At 38.6% G+C, this 23,907-nt stretch overlaps 1 protein-coding gene across 1 annotated transcript; it reads right to left on the bottom strand.

Moving 5' to 3' along the window:
- Positions 1-16,164: 16,164 nt before the first annotated feature.
- On the bottom strand, positions 16,165-22,728 carry LOC121869737 (ubiquitin-like protein 4A). Its single transcript, XM_042371299.1, has 4 exons — positions 22,611-22,728; positions 21,115-21,220; positions 19,710-19,927; positions 16,165-18,801 (listed from the first exon to the last, which is right to left on the bottom strand). Exons 1-4 carry the CDS (start codon positions 22,656-22,658, stop codon positions 18,724-18,726), a joined length of 450 nt encoding a protein of 149 aa, XP_042227233.1. The 5' UTR covers positions 22,659-22,728; the 3' UTR covers positions 16,165-18,723.
- Positions 22,729-23,907: the final 1,179 nt, after the last annotated feature.

A 23,907-nucleotide genomic window follows, 5' to 3' on the forward strand; every position in this document is an offset into this window, starting at 1 on the left:
AATGATGATTTAATGGATTCATTTAATTTTCAAATATCTATCTAAGTTACTGGTTATACTTTTGTCATAACCAATCAGTCATTACCCTTAGTAATAATAAGATAGGATCACAGATACGGGCAGATAATTGCACTTTACATTTATTTGTCAAGCTCTCCATACAATGATTTCATAATTTGTATGGATATATGATTCACCACGTTCACGCTGTAATAAAATTAATCTTCTAAAAGAGAATTTTAACTTGGGACACATGTGATTACTTCCACTATGGGTATAACTTAACAGAGCCTTAATTCTTCAAGTGATACATTTACTGCTGAAGCCTGATTGCTTTTTGTTGCAACCAGGCTTCATCACAAGAACTTCTTCCCACGGCCATAAATAAACAAAAAAATTTTGGTTACCACACATAGTCTCGCGTCACTGACAGTCACTGTGACGGTTGTCGCAAGTAGAACTGGTAAGCGTGACTTGAATTAACCATTAGGTGCATAGACCAGGCCTGGATTGCTTTTGTCGCAAACCAGGCTTCCACACGTGATATATGCTTCCATCGAGATAACAACCAGGTTAACACATCTTTAGTCCTGTGTCGATCAATACGGTCACGGTAGACGGGTGTCGCAGGAGAACTCTGTGTTGAATTAATTAACCATTTACTGTAGGTTTGATAGGCCAGCCTGGATTGCTCTGTCTCAACCAGGCATCCACAAGTGATATTTCCACGGGGGATGTAACAACCTAGTTTAACACGCTTAGTCTCAAAGTCGAGCCATTTGTCTACAGGACGGGAGGAGGTGGAGGACTCTGTGTGGTGTGGTGTCCCGCCCCCTTCAGGAGAGAGAGAATGACGACGTCTTAACTAACCCATGGCTCAGGGATACTCCTTAAATGAGGTTTTGCGTGAAGCGATGAACAGCACAACACTGTTCCACTGCCCACCCCCCAAAGGCTGGCTAACATACACTCAATTGAAAAATACATGTCCCAGTTATGAGATTTCTCGCCGGGCAGTCTTAATCTCTGGTAAAACAAACTTTTGGAGTTGGTTGCGTGGGTAAGCCTAACGCAACCCATGACATTCGTAAATTGAGATTCGTGCGTGTCTATTTATTAATAATTGTAGTCCCTGATCGTTACCGACTCCACCCAAGACTTGCACTATCACTACTGGTATTCACACACCTAGAGGAAATTCTGGTTTTAAGGAAATAAAAAGTGTACAGGTGTGATTAATAACTATGTTAAATTGAGAAGATACTCGTACTTTCTAAGCTTATGCTATTATTTACCTGTAATTCTCTGAATATTCTACTCAAATATAAAAATCAAAACTGAACGTTATAATTTATATATGAAGGGAATAATAAACCAACCAATATAATGCATTTTCTTATTCCTCAATATCTTACATCTTTGGAAAATTGACGTAATATTTGCAGTGTAAGGAGATAATTGATTATCTTACGGTGTTACGTGTTAAATTTAATCATACAATACTGTATTAGAATACTGCATTGTTATATAGTTTCCAGATGTCCTATTTTCAGTTTTTTCTTATTGGAACATATTCATATAATAATAACAATAATAATAATAATAATAATAAATAATACACACACAATGTCTAATAATGACATATAGCCTTAATATCTAACAGATAACCAGTACTGTACTTCCAAAGATGTTACAAAATGATAATCCTTGAATGTGTAAACAAACACTTAAACTGACATAGAAACTAGGATATATATGTAACAACAAGACAAAAATTAATAGAAACTTATTTAGAATCAATTCCAAGATTTTCAAAGGCTGAAACCTCTTGGGAAATTAGAGCAACTATTTTACTGTTCTTGTGGATTTTGATTCTAATTGAGCGTATTTAGTTAAGGTAGTGTTTCCACACCAAACTCCAAAATAAACCATCACACAAACCTTATTGAGATCTCTCTACAGTACCCTTGATGTTAATAAGTTTGATCTGATTCGTGTAAAAAGAAAAAACTTGTCTTCTTTTTTCGTATTGCTCTGGGTCTCATTTACATTATCTGGTACCGAGGCAAATTGTATCCCAACTCCTGTTGGAAACGTTCAAAATTTACAGGTATAACTTCAAGAAATACAGGTGAGTACAGTGATATTACATAGACACCGGGGTAGAGAAACCACAAACTGGATATTATAATTTGAGTACTGGAAAACCGCGTCTCATAATCAGTCATTGGCGGAGACTTAACTTGTGCTGGGCCAGGCAGGAAGGTAGTGGTGGCAGTAGGTAGTGCTGGCAGGTACCGCTGGTGGTATCAAGTGTTGGCAGATGGTATTGTGGTGTAGATGGTGGCGGTGTCAGACTGGTGGGTGGCAGGTGGTGTCAGGGAGACAGGTGTGGTGACAGGTGGTGGTGGTCACCCTTCATTTACCTTTGTCTTCATCTTTCAATTTTGCCAGTTTGTTCCTTATTGGTCCAAATTCCCAAAAATAGAAATAGAGAAAATAGATACAGTGTGTGTGTGTGTGTGCGTGGTGTGCGTGTGTGTGTCTTCACCTTCATCGCAACACAAAACCATCAAGGGTTTTCCACCGACAATCAGATAAGCTACCTGCCTATACTCTACTCACCTGAGACGACATCCCAGGTTTGTCACGCCAGGTGGTTTACCAGGTGACATCTCCTGAATTCGTTAAACTGACCTTTTGACCTCTACCCCAAAACTTCTAAGTGACGATAGAGGTCAAGGGCTTCACTTGGCGAATCTCTATGCTTTAGTAGGCAGTTGTGAAATAAAAGTTGTAAACCCGTGTTCCGCGGCCAACCCATATGACCTATAGCAAACCCAGACCATTGATCACGTCCGTCGTTACATTACTACTCATTCATTCATAAATAGTGATACTAATATTTGGCGACGGTGCTGTTTGGAGACACGAAGGTCTACACAATCTTATGGACCCTTCCTGCCAGATTTGTAGTGTGTGTGTGTGTGTGTGTGTGTACATATGTCCATTTTTTATGTGTGTCTGTTTGTGTATAAAAAAAAGCCAATTGCCCTTCCTTTATAGAATTCACTGATCTACTACCTGTCCTAAGTATTCCATTTAAAGAATATGACCTCAATACCGTAAATTCTTAGATAAATTCGCTACCAAAGGAACCTAACTCATTAACTTATCTAAACATATCCTGCAAATTCTCAAATATTTCCTAAAAGAATCTTCATTTTAAATAACAACAAATATTAAATAGCAAAATCACAAAATATCACTTCCTGTATAATTTCGTTTAAATCGATAATTTCCCAATGATTATAATTATCACGACAAGCTCCCTGGTTTGAGGGACGGGTCGTTGCAAATGGCGATGTTCAGCTGGCATTCATTTCCGTACACCTTGCCATTGTTTTCAGTCACACCTAGGGTCATAGTGAAGAGGCAGAGCGTGTAGGGCACTCTTTCCTGAGAATCTATAGTGTACGTTGATGAGGTTAATGGGAATACAGACGTGGGAAATATACAACAACCTTCACTATTCACTAAAAATTGGCCTGGCACTCTTACAGCGTGATACAATATGAGATGGGAGCCGAATAATTTAGTGGGTGTAACATTGGCCTAAAATTGATATATGTACACACAATATATGGGCCTGAAAATATGTGCATATAACCAAATGCTAACACATACATACACATACATACATACATACATACATACATACATACTGTCCAGATATGCATTTCATTCTCCCCCACATTCACACACCTTCCTCATATTCACTCACCATCCTCACAATCGATCGCTCACACCTCTCATTCATTCACCTTCTCACATTTCACCACCTCCATTCGCCCCGGTAGGCCAGATGGAGGGAGAAGTCGTTGCATCTTGCATTATCCAACATGCAGTCACTTCCATAGGTCACCCTGTCTGTGCCACACACTGTCGGCGGTGTTACTACACCATTTAAGTGCACTGTTTCTCTGACAAGGTAAACAAGTCTTAGGATATTGTTTTAGTTAATTTATAAATTAAATATATAGAAATTACTATAAATTAATTAATAGACTGAGGCAGACAGCCAGACACAGTCACAGAGACAATAAGCACAATACTAGGCATCATCAACCAAGTTATTCTCAATTTAAATAAACAAGTCTTGGTGAGCACCATTTTCATACTCACGTGAATAACTAATGAATAACCAATGTGTTTAGTGTAATTACCTACTTTCTACTACATTTACCAAGACTCCTTATGGTGATTGTCATTGCAGTATGCAATGTCCAGGGTGCACAGGTTGGAATACGTCACGGCCATTACTGCCACACACGGGGACATATTCCTTGGTGCATGGCCGAAGACACTTCTCTCTGTATACCAAAAATACAATAAACATCGCTACGACCGTAACTTAATAATCACTAAACCTTTTTTAAAGGATATATGGGTGAAGTTTATTATACTTCAGTTTTAAAGATGAACATTAATACTAAAGGTAAGCAAAGTGGTAACATACTGCATTCCTCCTTTGTGTGGAGATGAAGATGGTAGGGTCGTGGCAGGTCGCTGAGTAAAACATGCAGGGAAGTTAGAGAGACACCGTTGGTACCATGACACTGGTTTATACTCGTTCGGCTCACAATAGACGTCTGGACACAGTATCCTGGGTCAGTATATCATTATGGAAGAGCTTCACAGTTAGTAAACATATACTGTATTCTAATATACGGATAACAATAACAACAATAATAATAATAATAATAACAGCGTTGATAATTGTACAGGGTAGACATTACGGTATGTAACATTATGGAAATAACCCATATCTCAAAAGTTTGAGCTTTATCTTGTGGTATCTTCTACACACACACACAACACACACAGTTAAACATGTACACATTGCATAAACACAGACGCACATACACAGACACACATGCACACAGATTCACACGAACATACACAGAGTCACACGTATTTGCAGTTATGCTAAACGGAAATTTAACATTAGACTTACCAGGAATTGGGAAACTGTTGCGGGCTTAGATGGAGGTCAAAACCACAGCTCCTTTACTATTTTAAGGGTCCCTAATTTGTCTCCCCCATATAGTAACCTCAGGGGAGAAACCCAATGACTCCTGGGGACATTCTCGATGGCAAAGAGTAAAATAAGTCTGCTTTCATCCCATTCCTTTGGTGTTCTATACAGACATTTTTGAGCATTGATTTGAAAGTTTGATGGAACCGTTCCAAGCAACCTTGGGATTGTGGGTGGTAAGCCGAAGACAAAGCAATGGTCCACACTGGAGGTCTTTTCATCACCTGTTTGAAAAGATTGCTCGTAAAATTGGTGCCCTGATCGGATTGGATCTCTCTTTAGGGAATGCCCACTGAAGTGAAAAAGGTGCAAAGATGTTTGATTACGTTTTTTGAAGTGATGCTTTTAAGGGAAAAGCCTCAGGATAACGTGTACTGGTATCCATAACTGTGAGCAGGAATTGATTTCCCTTCTAGTCTTTGGTACGGGGCCCACACAATCCACAACAATCTTTTTCAAATGGTGTAGAAAAATACTGATGGGCTTAATGGGAGCTACTGGTATACTTTCACGGTTTTCCTACCATTTGACAAATATGACAAGATTTTTAGGTACTTTGACACATCCTTCCTAAGTCCAGGCCAATAATAGTGTTGAGGAGCTTTTATATGTTTTCAGGATTCCTAAATGTCCTGAAATACCATCATAAGTAAGGGTACTAATGTTGGTCTGACTGAGGTGGGAATTACCACTGATGTATTTCAGACCACGTGTCTAGATGGGCATGCCCAGGGGGCCTATAGGCTCATCAAACCCCCTTCATGATAATAAAACACGGAAGGGAGGTGCTAAAATCTTACCTCAACCGCTGCATGACAGTTACAGTCAAAGATGGATCAGATTGTTGGGCTTTAATTTGAGCTCCTCCTTACTAATGGTAGTCTTATTGTACAGATCTTCTGTGGGCAGGAAGATATTAGAGGTGGTTTTAGACGAAGAGGGCCCATTTCTGCACACTCCCCAGACCGGGTGACAGCACAAGATGGGAAAAGATGAGGAATAGTTTCTTTTAAGGTCAGTGGGTGGAGTTGATAGGTATGAGAGTCGACTGTTTTATGTTAGGTCCACTAGATTCCTACCAAGTCATTACCTAATAATAAATGAATGCCGCACACAGGCATTGGGTCTTTCCTTATGGCTATTTGCACTTCCCCAGTAATCAAGGGACATTGAGGTGCACTTTAGCTAAAGGATAGGAAGAATGGGATGAGAGATCCGAAATTAGAACAATTCTCATTAGTAAATGCGGTAGATAAGTATCAGGAATGACGTTAAACAGAGGATAGATTGTGCTGCGCCCGTACCACGTAGTATACGAATAGGGAAAGAACGAGACCTCCCCTCCATGATTGGAAATTTCTTCCCTCATAGGTGAATGAAGAGAAGAGATCCTCATGGGGCCTTTCCACATTGGTGTTTGCTATTGGTTTGGATTTGGGATCCAGGGAACTACTTTTAGCAATTGACACTTTTGGGTGTTTAAGTAACGGATCGTATGGCCTGGGTTTTACAGTAAGAACAAGTAAGCTGGTTGCATCGGGGGAGTAGGTGGGACCTGACCTACCACCACGTTCCAAGAAGAACATCAGAGGAGGACCCAACATGTCGGGAAGTACCACGCCCCTACTGCCCAGTGACTCCACCAACAAAGGTACGATCAGCCAGCTCAGCAGCAGGCCCTAAATTAACCCTTCCACGCTCCTCCACATGCTTCAAGATGTGAAATGGTATCTTGCTCTTCCAATTTCCAGGACTACCAAATTTAACAACCTGAAATGTACACACAATATATGGGCCCTGAAAAATATGTGCACATAAACCAAATGCTAACACACACATACATACATACACATACATACATACATGCTGGCTACATGCTGCTCGTCCAGATATGTATCATTCCTCCCCCTCACATCTGTACACACCTTCCTCATATTCACTCACCATCCCCAGCAATCGAATGCTCACACCTTCTCATTCATTCACCTTCTCACATTCACTCACCTCCACATCTGCCCCGGTAGGCCAGATGGAGGGTAGCGTCGTTGCATCTTGCATTATCCAACATGCAGTCACTCATAGGTCACCCCTGTCTGTGCCACACACTGGGTCGGCGGTGTTACTACACCATTTAAGGCGCACTGTTTCTCTGACAAGGTAAAACAAGTCTTGTAGATATTGTTTTTAGTTAATTTATAAATTAAATACATAGAAATTACTATAAAATTAATTAATAGATTGAGGCAGACAGCCAGACACAGTCACAGAGACAATAAGCACAATACTAGCATCATCAACCAAGTTATTCTCAATTTAAATAAACAAGTCTTGTGGAGCACTATTTCATACCTCATGAATAACTAATGAATAACTAATGTGTTTAGTGTAATACCTACTTTCACATTTACCAAGACTCCTTATAGGATACGTCATTGCAGTATGCAAATGTCCAGGGTGCACAGGTTGGAATACGTCACGCCATTATCACACACACGGGGACATATTCCCCTTGGTATGTCACACACTCTCTGTATAACAAAATACAATAAACATCGCTATTTAGTAACTATTAATCACTAAAGCTTTTTTAAAGGATATATGGGTGAAGTTTATTATAATTTTTCCTGGTTTTAAAGATGAACATTAATACTACTAAAGGTAAGCAAAGTGGTGTAACATACTGCATTCCTCCTGTGTGGAGATGAAGACGGGCAGGGTCGTGGCAGGTCGCTTGAGTAAAACATGCAGGGGTGTTGTATAGGGTGACACCGTTGGTACCACACACTGGTTTATACTCGTTCGGGTCACAATAGACGTCTGACAGTATCTCTGTCGGGGTATATCATTAAGGAAGAGCCATGTTGAAATCCTATATACTGTATTCTAATATAAATATGGATAACAATAACAATAATAATAATACACACAACAGCGTTGATAATTGTAACAGGGTAGACATTACGGTATAACATTATGAAATAACTCATATCCAAAAGTTTGAGCCACTGTGTGGTATCTCTACACACACACACAAACACACACAGTTAAAGAACATTGCACACATTGGGTATAAAAAACACAGACGCACATACACAGACACACATGCACACAGATTCACACGAACATACACAGAGTCACACGTATTTGCAGTTATGCTTAAAACGGAACTTTTAACATTAGTAAGACTTACCAGGAATTGTTTCTTCTTCTTAGTCTGGGATGCTGTTGCCACCACTGCCACAACCACTCAGCATCAGCACTGGTGGTGAGTCATTGTGTCCAGTGTTGATTTCACCCACAACAGTAAACACACACCTACAGTACAGCAAGACATTCAGTCCTCAGTGCTGCACAACTTGAATTACAAAGAAAAGTATAACTTATTTTGGTTTACTACGTACACAAGTTACTAAAGCCGTAATGTTAAGGGTCGACATCTATAGAGGATGAATAATTTGCTATTGAATGGTGGAACTACTACGAACCAGCCTTGTGAAGGACTGCCAAAATGATTTATGCAGGGATTGCTCTTGCTTGACACAATCTCAAGGTGTTTCGCTGATCGAAAATGTCCAAAGGAGGGCCACCAGTCTGGTGCCTGCACTTCGGCACTTCAGTAACTCCAAAAGAGATTAGGAACGCCTGCACCACCTAGCTTATACTACAGACTAAACAAGAGGTGACCTAATTCGTTGCTTATAAACATCTCAGAGGCACTACTCGATCGAATGTCCATTCCAGTAGCTGGCGGACGCCAGGGTCACAGTCAAAGTTGAAGAAGCCACAAGTCCAGAAAATTGTGAGGGCAAACTTTTTCGGAGGAGTATTGTGAACACTTGGAACAATCTGCCACAAAGAGTGCTGTGACGTTACCGGGAAAGGCCGCCGTGACCTGCCTAAGACCACAGACTTTGGTAACACTGGCGCAGATACATTCTGGATCCAGTACATGTTCAGTACTTGTCAACAGAGCGTACAGAGACGTAACCGACCGCCTAAGAAGCGATGAAACCGATCAGTGGGCAAAGAGAATAAGGACAGGCATTGTTGGGTGAGGGAAGGTTGGGAACGTCCTGACTTCTGTATTACTGCTGTTATATTATCACTAAATAAAAAGAAATTATAAGTCTTACAGCAATAAAGCGATTATGAGACCTGACTTTCAATGCGAGATCCAGCCTTCAAGGAGTATTCTATAACCACTTCACAAACCATCCCGGTAGAGGGAATGACCAACCCGGAAGCAGAAGACAGATTAAGTGAACAATATTCCCTCTTATACAAAAATACGATAACAAAACAGTTGCAGTTTTACTTAATCTTTTCCATCATATTTAGATGGTCTAAGTTCTAAAAATGTTTATTCTTTTTTATAATTCAACTGTAAATTTATACTGAACTTAATGCTTCGAATCATAGCTCTGAAGTTTCACAGAGAACAACAAGCTTTCCCTCACCTATTCTAAATAGTGTATACAAAATGTACTATACTTTCTAAAACAATTCATATTACTGAAAAGTCTTTATTGTTTGATAAGTTTTCAGTATATCAGAAAACACTTACCGGAGGAGAGAGACAGTCGCATACAGTATAAGCAGATCTCCACAAACCGTCTTCTTGATGGCTCAAGCTCCACTGTTAACGCTTTAACCCCAACGCCTACATTTTTTGTTAACATCATGACGTCACTCACACCTACACAAGCACACGCACAGGACTCCGGTATTCCCCTGTAATCAGCAGGTGAGAAGAGATAGGTTAGGTTGTTGTGGATAAAAAGGATGTTTATGTCTTTATTTCATAAATTAATTTCATAATAAGAATAATGGGATTCCAACATCAACCCCGACTCCACCCAGCTGGTTTTTATGGCCATGATCGTAATATATTGACTAAGGAAGTTATTATGTTCCTCCCCAATGAAGGATGTTAATATATGCCTTAACATAGTGATAATTATCTTTAACTATAACATTACTCCGATTACCCATTTGGTCTTAAAACAGTATAAGCAGTATGTATATTAAACTTGGTTCTCTATATTCAAACACGATTAAAGTAATACTATTAAAAATCGGTAAGTTTATTTTGTATTTTGAATTCCTTGTTTGTCAAATTTCAATGATGGTGTACTGTATTCTTTCAGGAATTATTGTCGTCTTCAAATAACACATTAGCAATGTTTGAGTCAGTTTCACACACCTGGATGATTCATTAGGCAGTAACACATATCTATTATGTACATGTATTCTTTAGTTTGCGGTGTGTAGGGGAACCTGGTCTTGTTTTACCCACCAGCTGCCTTTTTAGGTCATCGGTAAACCAAAGCCACACACACACACACACATGGGAAGATGGTCATAAACGTTGATAATAATGAGATGTCATTTTTTAGGGTTCTATGACTGAGACTGTCTTCTAAAATGACATTACTACAAAATTTTAATGGAAATTCACACCCAACCTCAGAGAGCGTATAAGTTGCTTGTTTATAGTGTGTCAATGAAGGAGGATAGTATACAGTACCTTCTGCATGGGGGTTATATATATAGCTTTTAGAGGTTGCTCAATACTGCACTGTTCTCACCTGAGTTCCTGCAATCCCATTCAGAGCTAGATGAATAAACACATGATTGATTAGGGCTGCGTTAAAGATTCCCCAGCTGAATCTAGTGATTTATGCTTCCACAGAGAGACTATGAACATCTTGACACACAACGGTTCAAACAAATTATCAAGCAGGAATTGGTTTAAAGAAATTTAATACAAATGATTCATTTAACACATTGTTGAGAGCATACAATTATTACAATAAATAATAAAAAATATCACAATCACAAAGGTATTATTTTCACATGTGTGGTAAAGACAAATACTATATTGCACGTAACTCATAAAAAATGCTCTCATTAGATGCGGCGTATTAAAAGCCCCTTTCTTTAGTAAAGGTTTCTTTGCTCATAATGAATTTCAGAGGGATTAGAGCAATATTAAGGAAGATATGGAGACTTTACCCTTCACCAGTCTCTTCGTTGAATGTGAAGAAATCCGTTGTTAGTAATTCTTCTAAATCGATGATTATTTGTCCATTTGATGGAATAAATGTTGTCAATATAAAAGAATAGCAATAAAGCATCCCAGACACCCTCCAAGTGACTTTACAGGTACCTCTCATCACTCTTCAGGACGATATTCCAGTCAAACCCTTACTACACCAGTAAACCTGTATATGGAAATGAAATTTGGGTGTATTATTTACTTCCGAAATCAATAAAATATACCTTGGGGCCGATAATAGTAATATTATGAGCGGAGACATCCCGGAAAGAAATGTAGCTGCAATTCCATTAATAATGCTCTAATCGCTATGAAATTACTTATGAGCAAAGAAACCTTTCTCGAAGAAAGGGTTTTCGAACATGCTGTATCGATGGAGTGCAATCAGAACGCGATTCCGTGGCTGCTTTAGATTTTGATTTTGATGAAAAATGCACAATTCGCGTGACCAGGTCAGACGCTGCCGTCACCAGCACCAAATACGTACACACTACCACAAACATACACATACATCACCGTCGTCGCCTACCTCTAGACAATACTCTATTTTGCGCTCAACACCAAATCTAAAGGTAAAAATACAGTATTCGAAGGATTCAGCCGGACGTCGCCTCCACCACCACCACCACCACAAACGCACCCACAGCCCAAGGTGAGACGAATTCTGCATTTTTCCTCAAAATCAAAATCTAAACCAGCCATGGAATCGCGTCCCGATTGCGCTCATTAGATGCGGCGTATTAAAAGACCCTTTCTTTGGTAAAGGTTTCTTTGCTCATAATGAATTTCAGAGGGATTAGAGCAATATTAAGGAAGATATGGAGACTTTACCCTTCACCAGTCTCTTCGTTGAATGTGAAGAAATCCGTTGTTAGTAATTCTTCTAAATCGATGATTATTTGTCCATTTGATGGAATAAATGTTGTCAATATAAAAGAATAGCAATAAGGCATCCCAGACACCCTCCAAGTGACTTTACAGGTACCTCTCATCACTCTTCAGGACGATATTCCAGTCAAACCCTTACTACACCAGTAAACCTGTATATGGAAATGAAATTTGGGTGTATTATTTACTTCCGAAATCAATAAAATATACCTTGGGGCCGATAATAGCAATATTATGAGCGGAGACATCCCGGAAAGAAATGTAGCTGCAATTCCATTAATATTGCTCTAATCGCTATGAAATTACTTATGAGCAAAGAAACCTTTCTCGAAGATAGGGTTTTCGAACATGCTGTATCGATGGAGCGCAATCAGAACGCGATTCCGTGGCTGCTTTAGATTTTGATTTTGATGAAAAATGCACAATTCGCGTGACCAGGTCAGACGCTGCCGTCACCAGCACCAAATACGTACACACTACCACAAACATACACATACATCACCGTCGTCGCCTACCTCTAGACAATACTCTATTTTGCGCTCAACTCCAAATCTAAAGGTAAAAATACAGTATTCGAAGGATTCAGCCGGACGTCGCCTCCACCACCACCACCACCACAAACGCACCCACAGCCCAAGGTGAGACGAATTCTGCATTTTTCCTCAAAATCAAAATCTAAACCAGCCATGGAATCGCGTCCCGACTGCGCTCATTAGATGCGGCGTATTAAAAGACCCTTTCTTTAGTAAAGGTTTCTTTGCTCATAATGAATTTCAGAGGGATTAGAGCAATATTAAGGAAGATATGGAGACTTTACCCTTCACCAGTCTCTTCGTTGAATGTGAAGAAATCCGTTGTTAGTAATTCTTCTAAATTGATTATTATTTGTCCATTTGATGGAATATATGTTATCAGCACAAAAGAATCATCCCAAAGCATCCCAGACACCCTCCAAGTGAAGTTACATGTACCTCTCATCACTCTTTAGGGCGATATTCGAGCCAAAGTTATACAATATCAGCAAAGTTATATATGGAAATTAAATTTGGGGGTATTATTTACTTCCGAAATCAATAAAATTTATCCCTGGTGCCAATAATAGCAATATTATGAGAGAAGACTTCCTGGAAAGAAATGTAGCCGTAATTCCTTTAATATTGCTCTAATCGCTCTGAAATTAATTATGAGCAAAGAAACCTTTACTAAAGAAAGGGGTTTTTGAGCAAGCTGCATCGATTGAGCGCAATCAGAACGCGATTCCGTGGCTTGTTTAGATATTGATTTTGATGAAAAATGCAGAATTCGCGCGACCAGGTCGGACGGACGCTGCCGCCACCAGCACCAAATACGTACACACTACTACACACACACACACACACATACGTAACCGTCGTCGCCCACCTCTAGACAAATACTCTATTTTGCGCTCAACTCCAAATCTAAAGGTAAAATACAGAATTCGAAGGATAGAGTCGGACGTCGCCCCCACCACCACCTCACACGCGCACACACAGCTACTTGTAGAGTCGAGACGAATTCTTAATTTTTCCTAAAAATCACAATCTAAACGATCCATGGAATCGCGTCCCGATTGCGTTCATTCGATGCGGCGTATGCGAATAGCCTTTCTTTGGCAAAGGTTTCTTTGCTCAATATGAATTTCTTAGGGATTAGAGCAATATTAAGGGAGATATGGAGATTTTACCCTTCAGTAGTCTCCTCGTTGAATGTGAATAAATCCGTTGTTAGTAATTCTTCTAAATTGATTATTATTTGTCCATTTGATGGAATATATGTTATCAGCACAAAAGAATCATCCCAAAGCATCCCAGACACCCTCCAAGTGAAGTTACATGTACCTCTCATCACTCTTTAGGGCGATATTCGAGCCAAAGTTATACAATATCAGCAAAGTTATATATGGAAATTAAATTTGGGGGTATTATTTACTTCCGAAATCAATAAAATTTATCCCTGGTGCCAATAATAGCAATATTATGAGAGAAGACTTCCTGGAAAGAAATGTAGCCGTAATTCCTTTAATATTGCTCTAATCGCTCTGAAATTAATTATGAGCAAAGAAACCTTTACTAAAGAAAGGGGTTTTTGAGCAAGCTGCATCGATTGAGCGCAATCAGAACGCGATTCCGTGGCTTGTTTAGATATTGATTTTGATGAAAAATGCAGAATTCGCGCGACCAGGTCGGACGGACGCTGCCGCCACCAGCACCAAATACGTACACACTACTACACACACACACACACACATACGTAACCGTCGTCGCCCACCTCTAGACAAATACTCTATTTTGCGCTCAACTCCAAATCTAAAGGTAAAATACAGAATTCGAAGGATAGAGTCGGACGTCGCCCCCACCACCACCTCACACGCGCACACACAGCTACTTGTAGAGTCGAGACGAATTCTTAATTTTTCCTAAAAATCACAATCTAAACCATCCATGGAATCGCGTCCTGATTGCGTTCATTAGATGCGGCCGTTTCTTTGGGAAAGGTTTTTTGCTCATTATTAATTTCAGGGAGATTAGAGCAATATTATGGGATGTGCAGATTTTACCCTTCAACACTCCTTTGGTTGAATGCGAATAATACCGTTGTTGGTAATTGTTCTAAAGTGATGTTTATTTGCCACCCGTAGAGCAACTCATAGTCTGGTGATGTTTGAAAGTGGTATTGTGTATTGTTCTAAAATGTGGTGATGCTTTGAGATGCGTGTTGTAATGTTGCGAGATTATTGAGAAGTGAGAACGTTGTGTTGTGTGAGGGTGTTGATGTGTATGAGTGTTGTGGGAGGGATGAGGAGTATGAGTGATGTAGGAGCATTAAGCTTTTAAGCTAGTGCCCAATGAATTCAAAACTGGATGAAAAAATACTAGCTTAAGGAGACGAATAAAATTATCCTTCAACAAAGCACCAAAGTATTCATAGGTTTATTGAAACACCAAAATAACCATAGAGGATAAAAGTAAAAAAGTTAAGTAATAAAATACCAAAGTTTTCATAGTTTTGTTGAAACACTTGCGTCTTTATTTGTTGTCACAATTCCCAAAGGTTTAGTTCATCGTACACAATCATGTGCACACGCCCTTGGCGACGTACACACACCCATAACCATGTACACATACACATACTTACACAACCATGTACACTCATACAAACTTGTACACACTCTCACATTCATGTATACACTCATACAACCATGTACACACTCACATTCATGTATACACTCCTACAATCATGTACACACTCCCACAACCATGGACACACACACACACACAACCATGTACACATTCACACAACCATGTACACACTCACAACCATGTACACACACCCCCAACCATGTACACACTCTCACAACCATGTACACACACACTCCGAACCATGTACACACTCATACAACCATGTACACACTCCCACAACCATGGATACACACACACAACCATGTACACTCTCTCACAACCATGTACACACTCTCACAACCATGTACACACCCCACAACCATGGATACACACACACAACCATGTACACACTCTCACAACCCTGTACACACTCCCACAACTATGCACACACGCCCACAACCATGTACACACTCTCACAACCATGTACACACTCCCACAACCATGGATACACACACACAACCATGTACACTCTCTCACAACCATGTACACACTCTCACAACCATGTACACACTCCCACAACCATGGATACACACACACAACCATGTACACACTCTCACAACCATGTACACACTCCCACAACCATGGATACACACACACAACCATGTACACACTCTCACAACCATGTACACACTCTCACAACCATGTACACACTCCCACAACTATGCACACACGCCCACAACCATGTATACACACACACAACCATGTCACACTCTCACAACCATGTACACACTCCCACAACTATGTACACAGTTCCAGTCAATCTGATGGGTCTGATGAAAAATGATGTGTGTTTAAGTACAGAGCTTTGTGATGGTGTCTCAGAATTAGTGTGTAAGAAATTTAGTAGTAGTGTTCAAACTACTGCCTCTCACACTACCTTCAGGAGCCAAGAGCCTTTTGGAATTAAAGATAAGCAATTCTTTAAATATATATTCACTTTTATTTTATAGGTTATTGTTTTATTTCATTACATGTTAAGTTGTCATTTGTTCTATCTGGTTGGCCTTTGCGCTATAGAAATTTGCAGTAATCTAGATCACCTTTCCCCCAATTAATCCAAATTAACGAGGTTTCACTGTATTCATTAATATACTTCTATTCTGAGCCATTTGGATTATGGTGTGATTGACTTACCTCTTCTATTCCACCATGACACAAATGGCAAAACAAAGATATCGTATAACTGTAAAGGAGGAAGGATGAGGAATATCCCACCAGTTTTTGTCAGCCTCTGTCATCACAAAGACTTTAATAAAATTGAAATACTATACCTTACTGTATTACCTTCTGTAAGATGACCATCCTGTAAATGAGAATTCCATGTTTCATATTTTATATCAAACATCACTCCTAACTAACTTCTATTATGTAGAAGTACAGTACACAAAAGTGTTAGTGATATTTACAAGTTGAAATGATCAGGATTTTATCGCCCTTAAATAATGTTGTCGTCTCAGTCCCTAAATAGACAAAACCTTTTCATTTACCAACTCCAACCTCGTAACTAAGAGCCGCCTCTGTGTAATAATATCGTGCCTCTTTAATATGTTCATTGAAAAACTGAAATTTTTGTTAGAAATTTATTTGATATACTGTATTTCTTTTTCTAAGATAAGGATCCCAACTTAAGAAACAAAATCCTGATTTACAAAAGTTCATATTGTACAAGAACACACTAGAAACAAAAAATATATTTCATGCATCCATGACATCTGCAAACCATTATTAAATTTATGTTAAGAAATGTTAACTTACAGACACACTCATAGTTCCTTCAGCTATGAGTCAAACCCTTGATGAGCGAAGATAAAATCATAAAATGGAAAATTACTTACTTAAGTGAATTACCTCACTGAGCAATTCTGCATAGCATGGGCTTAACTACTGAGCCGATACACAGGTGATTGAATAATGGGCCCCAGTATTGATAGGCCCCAAATTAACCTGACTGAAGCCCACTCCTTTTAAGCCCCGATCTTAGAGGTTAGTTTAAGGTCTCATCAGAACTGTGGCTCATTTAACTTAGGTTCTCGCAATATAGCTTCAAATATTTTGGCTCTGTACCCCCAGATGCACCTTCAGTTCCCTATGAAATATTCCATCATTAACCTATACGAACCCATGAACTCACCAATCACAAAGGTCCATCCTAACCCCACTGGCTCCGCAGGCACCAACACAAATCCTAACCTGGATTTGGACGCGGACGCCAGGGGTACTAGCACACCCCTATAGCTATTATGTGGAGGAGAGTTAAAATTTCTTCCATAAAACCTACCATGTTTACATTCTAAAATCCCAGTCAATTTACTTTTATATCTATCAGTTCAAATACCCAATAAGTAGCGTCGTACATTAAAGGCAAGACATCATACGTATACATATCCCACCCAGTACTGACCACATTATGTCAACACCACCACTAATATATACATTACTACACACATACAATTTCTTTCAGTCACTAAATATGGCCGATGCTAAGAAGTTACAACAAAAGGACCACTAAGCCATTTACTTTTCAGATGATATGAACCAATGAAACCTAACTTAACCTAACCAAAAGGTCAAGTTAGGTCCACATCATCTGCTGTAAAATATAAATAAAATAAATAAATAATGAGAGTATAGTATATGGCATAGTGGGCCTCTCTGATATTCTTTCAATCTGGGAATCATACAAGAGAGACATTGCAACTATTATACAAAGCAATCAGTAAAAAAACGAAAAGCCTCACAAGACCCAACATAAACACACATCAGAATTCATTTTCCAAACACTAGCAAGATGATGAGATATCAAAGCAAAACTGACTAGGACTAGAGAGTTCAATATTGTTTAATTATATATAAAAATCATCAAGAGCAGTAGAGATATTTCAAGCGATCACAACACACTGTAACTTATGTGGGTATTTGTACTAGTGGGAGTTACTGAATATCATTACTTAGTCTCTGAGGCGACATGAAGCTCTTAATAAAACACTTTACGACTGTCAACATGTGACATTCCATATTCATAATTTCAAGAATATAATATTTCCTCACCTAAATCTTCATTCACAGTGGAAAGCATCAGTAGAACATAAGATAAAGATATTTGTATACATCTAACACAAAGGGTCATTTACAAAAGAGTCCGTCAATTCACACGTACAATACCCGGAAAGAGTATTCTTCATCAACTGGTCAATGAGCTTCCAAACATAACTGTTTCACAACGATAAAAATCCGCGCTCTCGATGTCTATCATAAACACACGAGATGTTTTGATTCACCATATTACCGTACGAGTCTCTGAATTGTTCAGTCTTCACGCCAATATGTACTGCACCCAACTTGAGTCATCACCGTCTTCACACATCCATCAAATCTTTCACTGTTTGTTACGTCAATCTCGAATCACTCATCATCTTCACACACATATAATCCGCTGTCATATTCATATTTTTGTAAAGAAGTAAATGAAACGGGCATCCTTAAAACTCTGTAAAGTTGCTGGCGGCGAATCTTTCAATATCGTCAAAGTTCATACTGTCCACCATCAACTGGCAATTCTGAAATGATCAAAATATGATTAATATAAACTTATCAGAGTATACAAAATATGTTAACCCTCAATAACTCGGAATTTCATATAACTCGGTATGGATATGGTCTCGGAATGTATAACTCAGGAAATGCCAAGATATATAAAATTATTTGGGAAAATCTCGACATATCTGGCCGCCTGCGTCACCTACCATGTACACACACAGTACATGGGTTGATAATTTTTTATTGTATTTTTGTAAGGGGGGGGTGCCTCGATAAGTCAGAATTTGGGATAACTCGGCAAGGCCAGAGCCCAATATGTGCCGAGTTATCAAGGGTTTACTGTATATAATCTTTATTCTCACACAACTATGTTAAATAAGCTATGGTGCTTAATCCTCGGGTAACCCTCTGTGTACATTGAATATGCTACCAGGACTTTCCCTTCTATAAAATTCCTTTCCAAAGGTTATACTGTATGTGTACCCGATAAATCATGAAAACCCTCACAGCATGGCAACTCTCAATCCTAAGCCAGAAATATTTAATAGATTAGCTAAAGATTAACCCTCCAGCTTAGCTAATCCAACCTTAACATCAATTATCCTAATGTTTCCCTCACCTAACCTAACCCCCCCCCCAGAAAGCATTAGGGTGTTTAATCATCAGGTGAAATAAACATGGTGGCTAATTCACCCAATGGATAAAGAATATACTCTAACAGGAACAATAAACAAACAAAACACAACTTGGAAACCTAAATGCACAGTACAAAACATTGGTACTCTATTTTATATGTATACTGTACAAGTATTGAAATATACTGTATTGTACTCCACAAGAAAAACTCAAGTGTTAATATATGTTCTCATACAGGTATCCTCAGAATCCTCCCCCCCAAATAAAATAAATTAGTAAAATATCAATTTACCTTTCTAAATTCGCTGACCACCTTTGTCGTTTGTTCTTGAGTCAAGTGTTTGCTAAGAAAAGTATCTAACTGAGAGAAGAAGTCCACTGTCGTCGGGGATTCTAACTTCTTGGAGGAGGAGGATGCCCCACTGGAGGGAGACGACACCTCCGCCTTCTTCACCATGAGATGGATCTTGGCTCCGTCAGTGATGCCAGCTTCATCAAGTGTGGTTTCATCTGCAAGAAAAGACAGCTTCTATATATTAAAAAGCTATGAGTGTCTGGATGGTTTTGTGTGTGTGTGTGTGTGTGTGTGTGTACTTGTTGACTAAGGCTTTTCCTGTCCCTTCTTATCTGTAAATGTGATCATCATTTCCTCCCTAACTGTGAAAGTTTTGTAGCCTTGATCTACTGTACACAAATTAGAAGTAGTAGTCAAGTGAACTAACACATAGCTAGACAAACCAGATTATCCTAAAAATTGATATGTAATTGGATGCCCCAGGAGGATACAAGCAGACATGGAAAGAAAGTTGCCTGTGATCTGGTATATTATATTAGGGCGACTAATCTTCAAGTGAAACAATCTGGGATCATTAATCTTCATGTAAAATACGGTCCGACTAATTACCCAAATGTAGCCAAATATAGCCGGAATGAAGTCAAATAATGGTCCTAGATGAATAAATCGGACTGCCAATCACTTCTCGACTAGTATTTGGTGTCAGAAAGTCACAAAAAATTGGAAAACTTACTTTAATCTGAGTTAATAGATCGCGTGCATGTACCGACGGAGCGAGGAATTACCCAAATGTAACCGCAATGAAGTCAAATGATGGTCGTACAAGCGTAATTCGGGCTGTGAATCACTTCTCGATTATTATTTGATGTCATAAAGTCAAAAAAAATTGGTAAACTTAATTTAATCTGAGTTGTGTTGTGTTAGGTTAGGTTAGGTTAGATTAGATTAGGTACATGCACTTGATCTATTAACTCAGATTAAGATAAGTTTACAAATTTTTTGTGACTTTGTGACACCAAATACTAGTCGAGAAGTTATTGGCAGTCCGATTTATTCATCTAGGACCATTATTTGACTTCATTGCGACTACATTTGGGTACATTCCTCGCTCCGTCGGTACATGCACGCGATCTATTAACTCGGATTAAAGTAAGTTTTCCAATTTTTTGTGACTTTCTGACACCAAATACTAGTCGAGAAGTGATTGGCAGTCCGATTTATTCATCTAGGACCATTATTTGACTTCATTCCGGCTATATTTGGCTACATTTGGGTACATTTGGGTAATTAGTCGGACCCTGTAAAATAAGCTTGAAAAGTTGAAAGAGCACAGAAATGGTGTTAATGAGATAATCAGAGCAAAAATATGGATATACAAACAACAAAGTCACAAGTAACACACCTGATAAAGTCTTTCCTTTGTAGACAAGCCGCTGTGCATGAGGGGCAACTGACAGAAATTCGTTCACTATAATTTTCACTTTGGACACTCTAGAACTCCCAGGAACCTGAAATACGAGAAATTTCACATTAAGTTGAATTCTTATTACCTAACACTCCAACTTATTTCACCTGATGATTAAACATGCTAATGATGCCTGAGGAAGTAAGGCTAGGTTAGGTTTAATTAATATTAGGGTGACTAATCTTAAGGTGAAATATACTGGAGGTGCTAATTGTCATGTAGTCCTATTAACTGTCTGGTCATTACTTCTATATCACTAAAAATTTAAATATTCACCTTGAAACATTACAGGTATAGAATATGGTCGCCATCTTCGAACGTGGACCTTTTTGAGAACATCTCTACTGAATGTTCGTTTCAACGTGAAAAATGTAAATCAGGTGTGAAAAAAACAAATCTTGTGTTCATCCCAGCAGATATTTCAAGCAAATTTTTTTTTTTTTTTTTTTAGAAATTGAAGCAAAATATATTCCTTGCACTTCCACTGGGGTCAGATTTGTTTTAATTAGTGGGGACATTCAGTAGAAATCGCTTGAAATTTCCAAGTGCTGTGTAGTAATGAAGCAGCGCCCACATTCTACGCCTTAAGTCATTGTCTGAACAAACCATCTTAAAAATGTCCAGTTTTAAGATACTTTACTAACCAGAGCTAAATCATTAAATCATCCCTGACAGCAAGAACACAAACTAATGATACTTAACTGAATCTGGATTAAAAAAGAGGGTCGCCACTTTATTTTTTTATATTAATATTACCCAAAATGCATTCCTCGCACACCATCTGTCATTTTATCGGATAAGAAAGCTTTTATCGTCTATGGAGAAATTTCCTCAAGTTGGTGCTCAGGCTGGACCACTCTCGTCAAGAAATATATTACCCAAATTTCTTGCAAGGTAAAATTCTGAAAGCTACGATGTGTGTTGATCATCTTAAGAATTATCAATAAATCTTTAGTTTAGTTTTGATTTAGTATGTGTGAAAACAATGCAGGTACTGTACAGTATAATTCATAATGTATACCCCCAAAAATATAGGTAGCCATCACAATCTGCCAATTTGTAAGGACAACGATATATATAAACTTTTAATAGCTAACGGGTACCTTAGATTAGCCTTTGTTGAAATACCTTATAATACTGAATATATTTTAATCCATCCATGTCACACACACACGTAGCTACATAAGCTTACCCCTCGGCAGTCAGCCTGTTAGTTCATCAAGTTTTCTTTTTCATTACAATATTACCACTCATGTACATTAAACATCAATCAAACTGGATTATACACTAGAAAATATCATTCCAATTATTCACCTGCCCATCATTCTTTCCAAATAAATTCAACCACACGTCTCACCAGGCAGCCACACTTGCATCACCACATCTTCCACTTATTTTACCCTTCAGATCACCACTAAGGGTCACTATCTCACCTCCATGGTACATTCATTGCCTTGTAATATCTTCACAGTGATCTTCATCTTGTTGGAGGGTGTATTAGAAGCTACAGAATCACAGGTAATAAATGTTGACCTCCTCCCGTGGCGTCTGGCTGTGTTGTGGTTCCTCCGCCAGTACTGAACCCTTCCTGGTGCCGAGCCCCGAATCCCAGTTTAGAACTCCTAAATCCCAGTCCCTTAATTCCAGTACCAAATCCACGAGTCCCTGTTATAAACCCTTGAATTTTGTTACCGGACCTTTGAACTCTGGAAGTCATGAATGTAGTATTGTTTTCTCTTCCCATCAAGTATACTGTATTAGTCTATATATCTATCTATCTACCGAACCTCTGTATCTCGCTACCGAACCCTTCAGCCTTCAAACCCTTTGAGGGGATAATGGAGTAAATTTTATTTTGAAATTAGACTTGATTTGCATGTTACTAGGATTTCATAATACAGTGTAAATATTGTGGTTTTCTCCCAGTTAATTATGAATCTACGCACCCCTCTAAGCATTAAATCCTAGAACCCTCGAAGGAAATTTTGGATACGCACAGATACAGATTCCTTCCTGCCCGGTCTAAATTCCTTTCAAATTTAACTATAGTCACCGATGCAATAACATAGAGTGGTAGACTGTTACAGCAGGTAAGAACTCTATAGAATATGAATATTTTTGTTGATTTAACCTTCCCATATATTTAGATATCTGTTGCACTGTCTTGCTAACCGTTTTAATATTTAGATTGTAATCTATCTATCTATCTATATATCTATCTACCTATCTATCTATATATCTATCTATCTATCTATTTATATAACTATCTATCTATAAATTTATCTATCTATTTATATATAAAAAACACAGAACATTTAACATCAACAGAAGCTAGTGCAATATATCTCAGTTACCCCTATAAGTCATAGAAAACTCTTCATATATTTATGAGTAACTAAGCTAATTCGAATGCAATATACTATATGGTAAGACCCACGGTATATTATCGCGTACCCTACTCTTTGATTCTTTCCTTCTGTTGTTCTGTAACGCGGAGGTTAAGATATTGATTTCAGATAGTGTGGACAGTTGTTCATGTGGATAAATCACAAGTGAGTCATTATTTACATTCGTCGCGTCCAGATGTACATTATCAGATTTTGTGACATTGTACAATTTATCGCCCATAAAATGAGCTAAACTAATTAACTTATCTTTCGTAATATAATAAGCATCACCTGAAGAATTTCATCCCCAAGTAGCACGAGGAGGGGAGAGGAGATTCTTCGG

The sequence above is a fragment of the Homarus americanus genome, unplaced genomic scaffold (assembly GCF_018991925.1).
Source record: "Homarus americanus isolate GMGI-L3 unplaced genomic scaffold, GMGI_Hamer_2.0 scaffold23578, whole genome shotgun sequence".
Lineage (NCBI taxonomy): Eukaryota > Metazoa > Arthropoda > Malacostraca > Decapoda > Nephropidae > Homarus > Homarus americanus.

Bases quoted from the DNA above. Each gene is read 5' to 3' on its own strand.
- LOC121869737 (XM_042371299.1), bottom strand. From the start codon at position 22,658: ATGAAGATCACTGTGAAGATATTACAAGGCAATGAATGTACCATGGAG. The intron at 21,221-22,610 runs GTGAGATAGTGA...CTCGTATTTCAG, and splicing joins GCAATGAATGTACCATGGAG to GTTCCTGGGAGTTCTAGAGT. The intron at 19,928-21,114 runs GTGTGTTACTTG...CTTTTCTTGCAG, and splicing joins CAAAGGAAAGACTTTATCAG to ATGAAACCACACTTGATGAA.